This window comes from Hippichthys cyanospilos, chromosome 9 (genome assembly GCF_059441005.1).
Source record: "Hippichthys cyanospilos isolate Australia breed blue-spotted pipefish chromosome 9, RoL_Hcya_1.0, whole genome shotgun sequence".
Classification (NCBI taxonomy): domain Eukaryota; kingdom Metazoa; phylum Chordata; class Actinopteri; order Syngnathiformes; family Syngnathidae; genus Hippichthys; species Hippichthys cyanospilos.
The window spans coordinates 2,924,232-2,936,701 of record NC_142377.1 but is presented as its reverse complement, the minus strand read 5'-3'; the positions used below and the strand labels follow the sequence as shown (position 1 = coordinate 2,936,701).

General features: G+C 39.2%; 2 protein-coding genes across 2 annotated transcripts; one reads left to right on the top strand and one right to left on the bottom strand.

Moving 5' to 3' along the window:
- The first annotated feature begins 3,949 nt into the window (after window positions 1-3,949).
- Window positions 3,950-6,138, top strand: LOC148417704 (uncharacterized). Its single transcript, XM_088423910.1, has 2 exons — window positions 3,950-4,172; window positions 4,767-6,138. The coding sequence occupies exons 1-2, from the start codon at window positions 3,995-3,997 to the stop codon at window positions 5,603-5,605; spliced, it is 1,017 nt and encodes a 338-aa protein (XP_088280036.1). The 5' UTR covers window positions 3,950-3,994; the 3' UTR covers window positions 5,606-6,138.
- Window positions 6,139-9,559: 3,421 nt separating this feature from the next.
- On the bottom strand, window positions 9,560-10,948 carry pdrg1 (p53 and DNA-damage regulated 1). Its single transcript, XM_088423899.1, has 5 exons — window positions 10,784-10,948; window positions 10,235-10,307; window positions 10,083-10,157; window positions 9,892-9,972; window positions 9,560-9,756 (listed from the first exon to the last, which is right to left on the bottom strand). Exons 1-5 carry the CDS (start codon window positions 10,883-10,885, stop codon window positions 9,674-9,676), a joined length of 414 nt encoding a protein of 137 aa, XP_088280025.1. The 5' UTR covers window positions 10,886-10,948; the 3' UTR covers window positions 9,560-9,673.
- Window positions 10,949-12,470: the final 1,522 nt, after the last annotated feature.

Sequence of the window (12,470 nt, the reverse complement as noted above, 5' to 3'; positions counted from 1 at the left end):
ATCTCCACCGCCAGTCATAGAACAAGTGGAGAGGAGAAAAGCAATGAGAGGGAGGCAGGGAGAAGACAAGAGTGAATGGGATGAGGCGGGGGGGAGATGTCACAGTGCTGCTCAAATCTCCTTTTCATTACAGTCACCGCGACATAGGAGGCAGGAGCCAATAATACATGAGGACCATGCTGATTTGAGCCCCTCCCTGAGCTCTAGTGCCAACACAGAGGCAAACATGGAGGCTGGGAGACAAAAGGAAAACCCAGAAGGACAAAGAAATCCCTTGGATAATAAAAACACATCAAAAAGGGAAGGAGAAAAAAAACGGATTCTATTTTTGTGAGCTACACAGCAAATGCATTTCCACTTACAATTACACTATTCAAAAATCATAGCATCACAATGCTTAATAAGGTAAGCAATTTACTATAGAATAAATATACTCACACAGTCACAACCTTTAAGATTTTGTTACATAGTAAGGTGCAAAAAAAATATCAAGGCTACAATGTCTGCCTCATGACACAGTGATTGAATGCTTTGACATAAATTAAACTACAATGTTTTAACTATATTATAATCTTGCTATTTTTCATGATCAACATTCCTTCTTTGTACTCGATTTGGAAGTGCACTCATACTCAAACTGTGGCATACAGTCGCAGTCTTGGGCAACATCTTGAATAACTTTAAATTATGACCATGCAAAGGGGAGATAATTTCCCTCAAATGTTACCTATTAAAGATTTATTATACCCCCAAATGTAAATTGCCAAAGTCAATCACTTTTTTTTTGTATGATTTAAAAGTGTTAAGTACACATTTACTTTCCCTGTCATGGGTTCTCAAACTTTTTGGAGTCAAGGACTCCTATTTGGGAGCAAATTTTCCAAGAATTCTCCTTGTAAATGTTTGCGGAAACAAAACAAAAAATAATTGAAGCCAAACATAAGTGCACTTTTTATTCACCAACAGATTCAATTTGACAATAAGTACCTGTATATCTGCAGGGGTGCACATAATTTTTTTTCGCAAGGCACTCACATGAGTACCAGGACAGTGTTTGGTACTCACCCCTTATTTCTGTAAAAAGTCTTCCTCAATATCAGCCCAATGTCACTTCCACATTAAGTGACACTGTCTGTGTTCACGCAGCGCCATCGCATTATTAAAACTAGTTATCTCAAAAGGTTTCATAAGTCCAGCAGTTATGGTTTGCGTGTTTCATTTGGGACCCTGTTTTATTCGTGCAAGAAAGTCAGAGGTAAATTCTACGTCACTGTAAAGTGCATTCACACCCTCAACAGAATGATATGCAGCACCGACAGCCAGTTCAAGCCGCTTCAGTAAACAAACAAATATCCTCAGACTAGGAAGACATGGGATGTTCATGCTTGGCTTTATGAAAGGCTGGGGAGAAAACTACAGTGATCCCTTTTTACTTCGTGCGTTGCCTATCGTGACCGCAGTGCATCGCAGATTTTTTTGTTTTTTTTGTGGAAAAAATCCACATTGCGGAGAGACATGCTTTGACGGTTTCCTGCATGCCAGACGAGGAAACTATACATGCACTTGCCACGGACACTCCTTGGACGTCCAACTGCTTCAGTACACATATTTACTTAAATCTTAAATTTTTAAACTTTACATAGTAACTGTACGGTAACGCTATGTTTAAATGGCTTTAGTCTCACGGAGAGCCGAGGTTATTTTAGCGGCGCCCGGAAGTCGCAAACATGATAAAAATCACAGTTTACACTTGAAATTCCAATTTATTACAAAAGAAATCTAAGTACAGTGATCTCTCGTTTTTCGCGGTTAATTCGGACCGGAAGCCCCCCACGGTTGTCAAGAATAACCTCGGGACCATGAAGCAAAGAACCCCAACCAGACACACAAGTCAAAGCCAATCACAAGAGTTTATTAATTAAGGATGCACGCCAAGCGTGAAAACAAAACGTCAAAAGGGCAAAGTACAACTGAAAACACAAAGTATCAAAGAAGAGGCAAAAGGCCTGGCAGAATGAATTCACAGTCCACCAACAATATATATTGCTGTTTGTCATGATTCTGTCGATTCACTTAAATAGTTCAAATGAATCCTCTATGTACTCACCCACTGTAAATGAAGTGAGCGATTGAAGCGTTATCAATGCACAGTTTCTACAAATGTAGCTTGGTTTGATTTTTCCGGGTGTTTGAAAATGGTTTGTTTTTTTTAATCACGCGAGTTGGTGATTTCCGAGCAAAGGCATTTTGACCCTCGAAGGACTCGGTGGCCCAGCGTGGTGTAGCGGAGACACATGTAGTGGGCGGGGGTGTGCCGCTTCATTACGGAGGCTTTTGGGGCGCTGCATGGCGGACACGCAGTCCAGTGTAATATATGAAATCCGCGAGGCATTTTGTGGATTCTACGGGTTACACAGAGCTTGCGTTGTTTTTGCACTTTGTCTCGCCACCCAGCATGTGGGCGATTAGCTATTGCTTCTCTGTTAGCTCGTTTGTTAGCCGCAAGTTGTGCTTCATTGTGCTCTTTTCATACACGTCAAATAAAGGATGATTGAAAGTGTTCGACCTTGGATCAAACCACCGATTTTGTCTGTTTGCTGAGCACATGAGCGGTAAATACTACACCACATGTATGTCTGTACGGTACATTATGGAGCCACTTATCAGAAAGAAAGTGGGGGAAAAAAAGCATTTATTCAGCTCAGACTCAGTTGCGATCAAGCAGGGCGGGTACGCAAACGTGCGCAGTGAAATGCATCAGTGATTTCTGTCAGGCATGGGCACTTGCGTATCATTTACGTGCCTGCCTATACACCTTTTACTTTTCGGCTATATTGAAGTTTAAAATTTTTAAATCCTTATAACAAACCGGGTTAATAAATGCCTACATACAAATTTGATATTTATATACTGTATATATTTTTAAGCCGTATTTTTATACTCATTGTAACAGCAGGAAAATGAGACATTTTATTTTCAGAACAATGCATGGAGAATATTCATCCATCCATGTATTTCCTATAGCCGCTTCTGCTCACAAGGGTCACAGGCTTTTAGCAGGCGATTGCCAGCTAATTGCAGGGCACACAGATGATCACACCTAAGGACAATTCAGTATGTTGAATAAACCTGCAATGCATATTCGTCAATATTTCATCAATTATTCATAAAGTATTACTGTAGAAAACGCCAAAGTGGTGAAAATGTGTGTTCGGGAGCACCCATGGGGAAAATCAACATCAGTAGTAAATAACCGTTTTTATGAATATGAACCTGTTGGCTTTGTCTTTACTGTTTTGGACTTTGTTGTATCAGTTTTGTGATGGCATGCGAAGAGTAAAGATCACCAATAGCACATCAACGTGTGGTTTCATCGCCTCGCCACAAATACTTGTTTCTCACGGGACTGACTTGATAGGAAAAACGGCTACAGTGCGTGAGGCGTCTCGACACTGTTTTGCATTGTGTATTGTTGGTAAATTGTCAGTTTTAGCTCCTTTATTCACTCTGCTGTAATAGTCTCCAGCACTCCACGACCCTTATGTGAATAAACAAGCAAGATGATGGATGGATGTTTTTGAACGGGCGTCATGAAGGGAAAGAGGCAACCACATGGGCTAGAGTTGTGTCTTCTTCAGTAAACACAAGATGTTTCAATTCCTAGTTAAAGATAAAGGTACCTTAAGACTCATATTTAATAATATATTAAATGTGCCAAATGTAATTTCTATGCACTGCGGAAAGATTAAAATATCATTGTATGAGGACTTTTAAAAAAGGGGGGAGGGTCCACATGACCAAAGGGGGGGAAAATCCATCCATCAATCCATTTTCTGTAGCCGCTTATCCTCAGTTATGCATTAGTTTAGGTCCCGAACGGTAGATGGCGGTAAGTACCCCCATAAAGATTTGTTGCAACTCTCAACACGAGAAGAGAAAACGAGGAAAACACCAGAAAACGGAAGTCAACCCTTGTGCTGGTGATTATCTTAAAATGCCTTCTGTTCAGTTATTAAGAGCATTTGTCAGCGAGAGGCTGACTGTTGCCGTGGAGGAGATTATGATGATATTTGAGAAAACAATAGCCGAATACGAGGACGAGCTCAAGCACCATCGCAAGACGCTAAGATCTGGTCAGCTGTCCAACAAGAGAGTCCATGACCACGGATCAGGTATATCTGTAAAATTAATTGCTCAATGTTTTAAACAATGTTTTTAAACTTCTGGCTGTTGTCTGTCTAGTCTGTATTTCTAACAATAAGATTCAGCGTTGTTGTTTTCATTCATTGTTTTTTTTTAAACGACGTTCAAAAATTTGATCACAATCGGGTAAGTAAATCGAGTCTAGAACAACTGTCCGTTTTTAATATCAATAAACCGTCTTTATACGTAGACGTATTAAATGTGCAAACTATGGCACATAGTGGAAAATGCCTTTTTACCCATTTTGGGTAATTGATACGTTTTCAAAACATCAGTTTTGAAAAATGTGTGATGATGACGAGTGTTTAAGTTCTTTTGCCTATCAATTTTCCACGTCGTACAGTATAGTGAAAGTATTTTAGCACCATGCCTGGTTCTGTGTTTTTGCATCTTAACCCGAATGTGTTTATGAGCACATTGGGGTCGCTCAAATATGAAATTATTCAGATAGTGTGCCTGTTTACATTGCCTTTTGAAACCCAAAAGTTGCCAATATTTGAGTATTAAAAGGGTCTTTGACTGCATATAAGCATTCCCATTGACTTAACGGTTTTGTGTTTCAGATTCGTTACAGTGTCGCCAGCCCATGGTAATCAGCATGAAGATCCCCCCTGTGCTTCAAGTTAGAAGTCAAAGTCCAGAACAAGATACTCCAATGCTTTCTTCCATCAAAGAGGAACTGGAAGAAGTTTGGTCAAGTTCAATATTAAGTCAGTGTCAAAAATCGGAAGATATTCATGCCTCTTTGGAAAATGAAGAGCCTGAAATGAAGCCACTGTCCTCTACGATGCTGCAGATACAGAGTGTTGGGCACAGACAGGCAGGTTCTTCTACTTCCAGTATATGTGAGCCGGTTGAAGGTGAACTTCATGAAGAAGACTGCGGGGGCACTGATGCATTTCCTCATTTCAGTGCAGCTAAAACAAACAGTAGTCAGCCTGCACATTATAAGACTGACGATTTCAATAAAAGCGGAAATCTTAGCATTGATTGTCAGCCAATTTCAGACTCATTGCAGTACAACGATCCTGACACTCATCTTGGATCTCATTATCAAGTCAAGTGCTACAAATGTACAGTGTGTGGCAAAATATTCAAATATAACCACAATTTACAAAGGCACATGTCATGTCACACTGGAGAGAAACCATTCGGCTGTATAGAGTGCGGCAGAAAATTTAATCAAAAGGCAAGTTTGGACCGACATAAAAGGGTACACACAGGCGAGAAACCTTTTACTTGCGTGTTTTGTGGTAAAAACTTCACTCGGAGGGGATCATTAACTTCACACATGAGATTTCATACAGGGGAAAAGCCTTTCTCCTGCTCTATATGCAAGAAAAGTTATAACAACAGAGGGACTATGTTAAAGCACATGAGAGGACATGACAATGACAGATAAAATGGTGAAATACATCTCTTGAGATATGAATGATATTGTACTTTACAATTACGTTTTCATTATCACAAGCTACTGTATATTTCAACACTTTAGAAATATTTTATTCATTGTAGTCTATTAGTGTTAAATCAAAGTGGTTATTGAACTCAATGCCATTTGTTAAATCAATGAAATTAACTTCAAGAATAGATTAAAACAACCTTGTACATTGAGAAATGAGTGTGGAAAAAGATTTTTGATATGTCTTTTTAAATGACCCAGTGATTTCTTTTTTAGGGAAGTGTACTGCATTATAAAGGTGCTAAAAAAATTTATTCTGAAATTGATATACATTAACAAAATTGTTGCTACCCTCGTAAAAGAAAATTTGTGAACTGTCTGAGTCTGTTACATGTGTATTTTTAATTTGTTATAAATTGCATGTTGTTCTTTGGTGTCAATGTACAACATACTTTTGTAATAATATGTTATTTTCTTTCAAAAAAAAAAAGAAAAGACAATTGGTGTACCAGTGCTACCACTGCACAAAGTTAGTCTCGAGCCTGCAATGACTGATTGAAACCAAACAAATTATTCATCTGACCCCCCCCCCCCCCCCCCCCCCCCCCCCCCCCCCCCCCATGTGCAGGCCACATTGTAGTTGGGACAGTGACCTAGTGACTGTATATATGTTCAGTCCATAGGCCAGTCAAATATAAACATATTGCTCAGTGCCGTTTTACATCGTAGTGCCAAAGAACTAGTGAAAACACGTCAATGATTGACTGATGCTCCACACCAAAACAAATTTCATAATCCCCTACACATGTCACAGGTTTGCTGCTAAGCATTATTTTTGTTAAATGCAACTCAATGACTCTCTTTGACATAGTTTCTTTATGACTAAATTTCAATGTAATATTTTAGTGCTTTCTCCAGAGCACACCGCAGAGTGGTTAGCACATCATCCTCACAGTCTCACATGTGGAGGTAATGAGTTTGATTCCAGTCACAGCCTTCCTGTGCAGAGTTTGCATGTTCCCCCCATGCCCACGTGGGTTTGTCCGCTTTCCTCCCACACTCCCCAAAACTTCCCAGAGTGCTTGCCTTTAGATGTGTTGGTGAATGTGAATGCTCGTTCATCTCTGTATGCCCTGCGATTGGCTGGCAACAAGTTCAGGACATCCCCTGCCTGCTGCTCAATAAAGTAATATTTTTGTCATCAACAGTTTAAAAAAAGGGATGATTGGTGTTTTTCATCAAATAGCATGATTAACAGTGATGGTGATGTGAACTATTCAACACAATTTAATATTTTAAAAAGTTAACTGCAATAATGTGATTGCACATCCTCTTATGACTGGGTAAATGGATCAAATTCATCCATCCACAAGGGTCGGAGCTTGGCAGGTGTGATGGAGCCTATCCCAGCTGACTTTGGGCATCTGGCAGAGTACACCCTGAATTGATTGCCAGCCAATCGCAGGGCACACAAAAATGAACAACCAATCACACTCACAGACAGACCTAAGGACAATTACTCGTGCCCAGTATGCCTAACATGCTTTTGGAATGTGTAAAAAAAAAAAAAAAAAAAAAAAAACCCACAAGCAAAGGGAGAATATGCAAACTCCACATGGATGGGTGCATGTGGTGATGATTGATTTATTTGCCTTTGTAGCTGAAGCAAATAGCTCAAAATGTCAACGTTAAAGCATGTGTATTTACTTTCGCCTTCTTTGTTGAGGCCACATTAAGAAGGTGGACATCCCGGAGGAGAAAGGTCAACTGCTGCGTCTTGCAGTCTGGAGTTAGTTCATTTAAGAGCCACATCCCTTTCACGAGGGTATGTGCTCTAGGACAACCACGTTTTTGGTGTTTTTTTGTTTTCTTTACAAAAAAATTAGTCAACTATTTAATTGAAGAGGATATAGGTTGTTGTTTTTTAATTATAACCTCTCATTTGCAACTGGGTTTTAGACTTTTTATTCCCACTAAATATTCTAAGCAACTAATTTTATATGAAATCAGAAATCGTGAAAGTGGTGACTTAAAGATGGAGGATGCAGTTAAACACTTTGTTGCATCACACTGTATAAGAATATTATTAAAATGATCTTCTGAAAAATAATCCCTCTCTGGGCCTTTTATTTAATTTGTATGATTTTCAAACCGGTCACGATGCAACCCAACTGGCCAGTCAAAGACTGTATAGACAAGAGCATAGGTGTCAAAGTCCAGTCCTCAAGGGCTGCAAACGTGCATGTTTTCGATGCTGCGCACTTTAACACACCTGATTCAAATGATAAGGATCATGGTCAAGCTCCTGCAGAGCTTGCCGATGAGCTAATAATCTGAATCAAGTGTGTTTATGACACAAGCATCGAAAACATTCAGGATTGCGGCCCTCAAGGAATGGATTTAGACACCTATGCTCTAGGCTCCTCTTGTTAGCCGTGTGGAGACAGCATGCTTAAGTCATACTGCCAATGCAATGCAATGAAATATTTGCACATGCATTATTTGTGTTACTCTATAAAACCACATAGCCACATTTGTATGTCGTGGCTCCGCAGTACCTACTGACCAGCCTCGTCATTCCCCTGTGAGGGGATTTTTTTTCAAAGGCTGGAGAAAACGTCAGCCAGAGAAGAAGCTGTTTGAAGCCAAGCACAATTAAACATATATTGCTCTTGAATAAGATGTTGTAAAAGAAAAACATAAAAAAACAAGTCCCCCCCTCTCCCCCGGCAACATATTTTCTTTATTTTCACTGTAGCACATGATGTTATGTTGGAATATAATCAATTTAGTCGAATCACTGAGAATTCTACCTGGTATGCCTCCAGCTGACCGCTAGATGTCACTAATGTAATGTATTTAAAAGGGCTTTGAAGTTTGTTTTTTCAAAATAAATGTAGTAAAGGCCTGAAATGCTTCACAAGGATTCTTCAGCCCATTTCTATCGTGTTTTATTACAAGCAATATATCTTGTATTTCTTTTAAATTGACTATATTTACAGCTGTGCAGTTAGTTCTTTCGCTTCGATATTTGACACATCATGACTTCTGTCATGCATTTCAGTACGTGGGTGCCACCCAGTGTCCAAAATAAGACTACCGCAGCATAGTACTCTATTTTTTTCTTTCCACTTCACTGTACTCAATGAAAAGAAGTTGTTCAACCACATATTTTGGTTGGGGCATTTCCTTCCCCTGGAATTTATTAATGTATCCTTTTGCTCCTCTTATGTGTTCTTTACAAAATATATATTGTACAAACAAATGGAAAAAACATCAGGTAGTAAGGTAGGTAGGATATGATTTTACTTGTCCAGCCCACTTGAGAATATATTTTTTCCCATGTGTCCCCTGAGCAATATAACTCAGATATAGTAGTTTGGTTGTGCTATGTTCATCGTAAAGATATCTTGCTTGGTTTTTGGGCTTGTGCTGCAATCGATACGTGATGTTTTCTTTTTGAGAGCCATTGTCCATAGAAGAGTACACTGATCATGCTAACACCGATTAGCTTGTATCTGACTTCATTTTTTGTTACTTTGTGCCAAATTCACTTGAGGTGTAGCTTAGGAGAGTCTGCAGCAACATCAATTGCACACTTTGATCACTTGTCCTTTGTGCACATATATATGTTGTAATAAATAAAAAAAAATCACTGTCAGACCAAATTCAACTAAGACTTATCGAGGACCCAGAACACAAATCAGAGGAAAAGAATATGGGTACATGTACGCTGATGGACAGTGGGAAGGTTATGGGAATGGGAGTCATTCTGAACGGGAACAGAACAGAATGGTAGTAGTATTAGGGGGGTTAGGATGGGACAGGGAGTGAAAATCCATTCTTGTGTCACTCTCTAATGCCCCCGCTGTTGCAGAGGACAGAGGAGGAGAATCAGAAAAACTTGTATCTGGCAAATTGCTTCACTTTAATGTGTGGTGAAATCACGAGACATTTGCCATTTCTCAGTGTTTATTACAGTAAAAGACATGACAACATTAATGTAATGTAAAGTATATATTGTATATAACACACATTGTATTGTAATGGGCTAGGTAAGATCTGCTGTCATCGTTTTAAAATATTCTTAATAGCTTTTATCTCATCAGTGGACAGGGGTAAAAGGTTGTAGCCGCTCAGCTCAGGCTTTCCTGTAAAAACAACAACAACAAAATACACCAATTCAACTATACGCAAAACTGCCACTTTGCTGTCGGTGCAGTATTTTATAAGGAGATGTCATCAAGTCCCGCATATACACAAGTAACTGGATTTGCATTTCTTACCTTGCACCTCATTTAGACGATTGACATTTGCTTTCAGTCCTTTGTGGAGGTCATTTAGTTCGCTCTCAATCTGTTCCTGGTCTACACATAAGCAACACAAATCTCAATGCCAACCAAGCTATTTAATATTCAGGACAATCAGTTCTAAATGCAATTACAGTTTGACAGACACATGGTTGAAAAGTATTTACCTTTCTGGATCATTTCTCTTGTCTTGGACTTGGGCAATTTGATGAATATATTTCCAAAGCAAACCCTCACCTTTTCTGCAAATGACAAGAAACAATAATTCATTGCCATCACATATGGGGGAAAAAAAAAAGAAAAAACTGAACATACTAACCTGAATATACATCATTCTTGAGTGCATTCAGTGCTACTCTGTTCCTGCTTCTCTTCATGTCCAGGTCAATTATCTTGGGTGCAAATACACAGAATTGTAACGAGAGAAACCCACCCATCACGGAATAGTGTGACAAACAGGCTAAAAGTGAATATTCATACAGTTTCAATAGAATAAAAATATGGAGGGTGTTATATCGAGATAAGGGATTCCTATGAGCTTGCTGTATTCCTAATTCTGCATACAGACTATTCTTAAGATTTAGAAGACAATATTGTGCCACGGAGCATCCAGACTGTCAAAGAAGAAGAAAAAAATAGGAAACTGAAGTCAGCTAAACTGTCATCATTTGGTAAGTAACTAATGAGACTACGTTTTACGTCATAATCACTCAGTCCATCGTTCGGCGGAACTGTGCTGTCCACGCTTACACAATACAGACCTAACATTTACGATTGTTGGCACTGCGTAACGTAAACATATATTATGTACTACTGTACTGTGTCGCAATCAAATGTGTTAAAAGTACAATACTTTTAACATTTTTACCTGTTGTTTGGTTGTCAAGACATCTTCAGCTGCTACCTCAACATCTCTCAAATGCTCCACAATACGGCAAGATTCAGAATTCATGGCAGTTTCCAAATTCATGATCGATTACTCTCGAGCTGGCTACACAGTTGGGGGACTTGTTATCGAGTCAGCCTCAGTGCAGAGGTCGTAGGTTCGCTTCCGGTTCCGGTTTGCTTGTGTGGAGTTCAGTTGCGACATCTGCGGGGAGGAGTAGAAATGCCTCTTTCGAGGCATCATGAGGCAGCTTCCAGAAGATATGTTCCACTTGTTTGGTCTTGCCCCTTCGCCAACAGATTGTGGAAGGATGTCTGCGTTTTTTATTTCCATATATGTTGACCCAAACTTTTCCCTTTCCTTTGAACATGTATCGTTTGGCTTCAGCAACTACTCAACCACAAACACCTTTTGTAGCAATTACACCCTCTAAACCAGGGGTGTCCAAACAAAAAAAGGGGGCCAGATTTGGTGTGTTAAAAATATAGGGGGGCATATATCTTTACATATAACAGCAATTAATTTAAATACATTTCAGCGAGCCGTTCTGTGTTTCACATTTTCTTTTTTATTTTAATTTCAGCTATCTTAAGCGTGTGTTTTGGTTAATTTGAAACGTGCATATTAAAATTGAATTGACATTAAATATTGCAATTGAATATTCACTTAACTTCACTTTTTTTAACACTTTACCTTTTTTTAACAGTTGACGGAAGTAATTGTACTCTTGGGTGCAAATTACATTTGAAACATAAAAAAATATCTCACCATGGCAGTTTAATATTTATAAAAATTGTAAAGACAATAACAGAGAAATGAACAAGTAATAGTCAAATCAACAAGTGCAGGCCTCATTTAAAATATGACAGTGTGGCGAGGCGAAGAAACCACACGTTGCTATGCTAGTGGGAGATCTTTACTCTTCGCATGCCATCACAAAACTGATACAACAAAGTCCAAAACAGCAAAGACAAAGCCAACAGGTTCAAAGCATCAAAGGATCATAGCAACATGCCTATTGGGTGAGAGACATGGTCCTAGTGTCCGCCACAACAGTAACTATAAATGTTGATTGGATTTTTAAATGGTTATTATTCTGGAGTGAACAGTTAAAAAAAATGTTTTCAGACTGATCGTAAATGAAAAATGACTTGTCCGCATGAGTGTGAGGGTGAAACTGAGATCTGGAGTGCAGGACAAAGGCCAGGTGTGGCAGTAGTATGGATGCGCAAGATGTCTTGTAGGTGAGAGTCCGATAGCCGTGTCCCCACGCCGCTCTTATTTAAGTTCATAAATACCAAATGCTCGAATCTCTCGGACTTGTCCTTATCCAGCTGTAAATAAAAGTTGTAAAATATTGCTGCTGTGAGATTAAACTAGCTTCAAGATGTTTCAGTTTCTCGCTGCGTTCCTTACCTGTGATCTTGCCATATAAGTCAGCATGTTTTGTTTGTTAATGTCACATTTAACTATTTCAAAACAGCCACGATCTCTTTACAAATGAAGCAGACACAGTTGTTCCGTATTTCAGTGAAGAAATAGTCCAATTTCCATTCATCCTTGAATCGTCGGCCCTCGCAGTCAACTTTCCTCCTTTGGTTGATTGTCGCCATTTTAGAAAGTTAGGGGCTCATACAGTCAATTACTCATATACTAATTTGCTGTTCCT

Excerpts from the sequence above, each read along its gene's own strand:
- LOC148417704 (XM_088423910.1), top strand. The coding sequence starts at position 3,995 with ATGCCTTCTGTTCAGTTATTAAGAGCATTTGTCAGCGAGAGGCTGACT. Across the intron at positions 4,173-4,766 it reads AGTCCATGACCACGGATCAG|ATTCGTTACAGTGTCGCCAG; the intron begins GTATATCTGTAA and ends TTTGTGTTTCAG.
- pdrg1 (XM_088423899.1), bottom strand. The coding sequence starts at position 10,885 with ATGAATTTGGAAACTGCCATGAATTCTGAATCTTGCCGTATTGTGGAG. Across the intron at positions 10,308-10,783 it reads TCTTGACAACCAAACAACAG|ATAATTGACCTGGACATGAA; the intron begins GTAAAAATGTTA and ends TTTGCACCCAAG. Across the intron at positions 9,973-10,082 it reads AAGAGAAATGATCCAGAAAG|ACCAGGAACAGATTGAGAGC; the intron begins GTAAATACTTTT and ends GCTTATGTGTAG.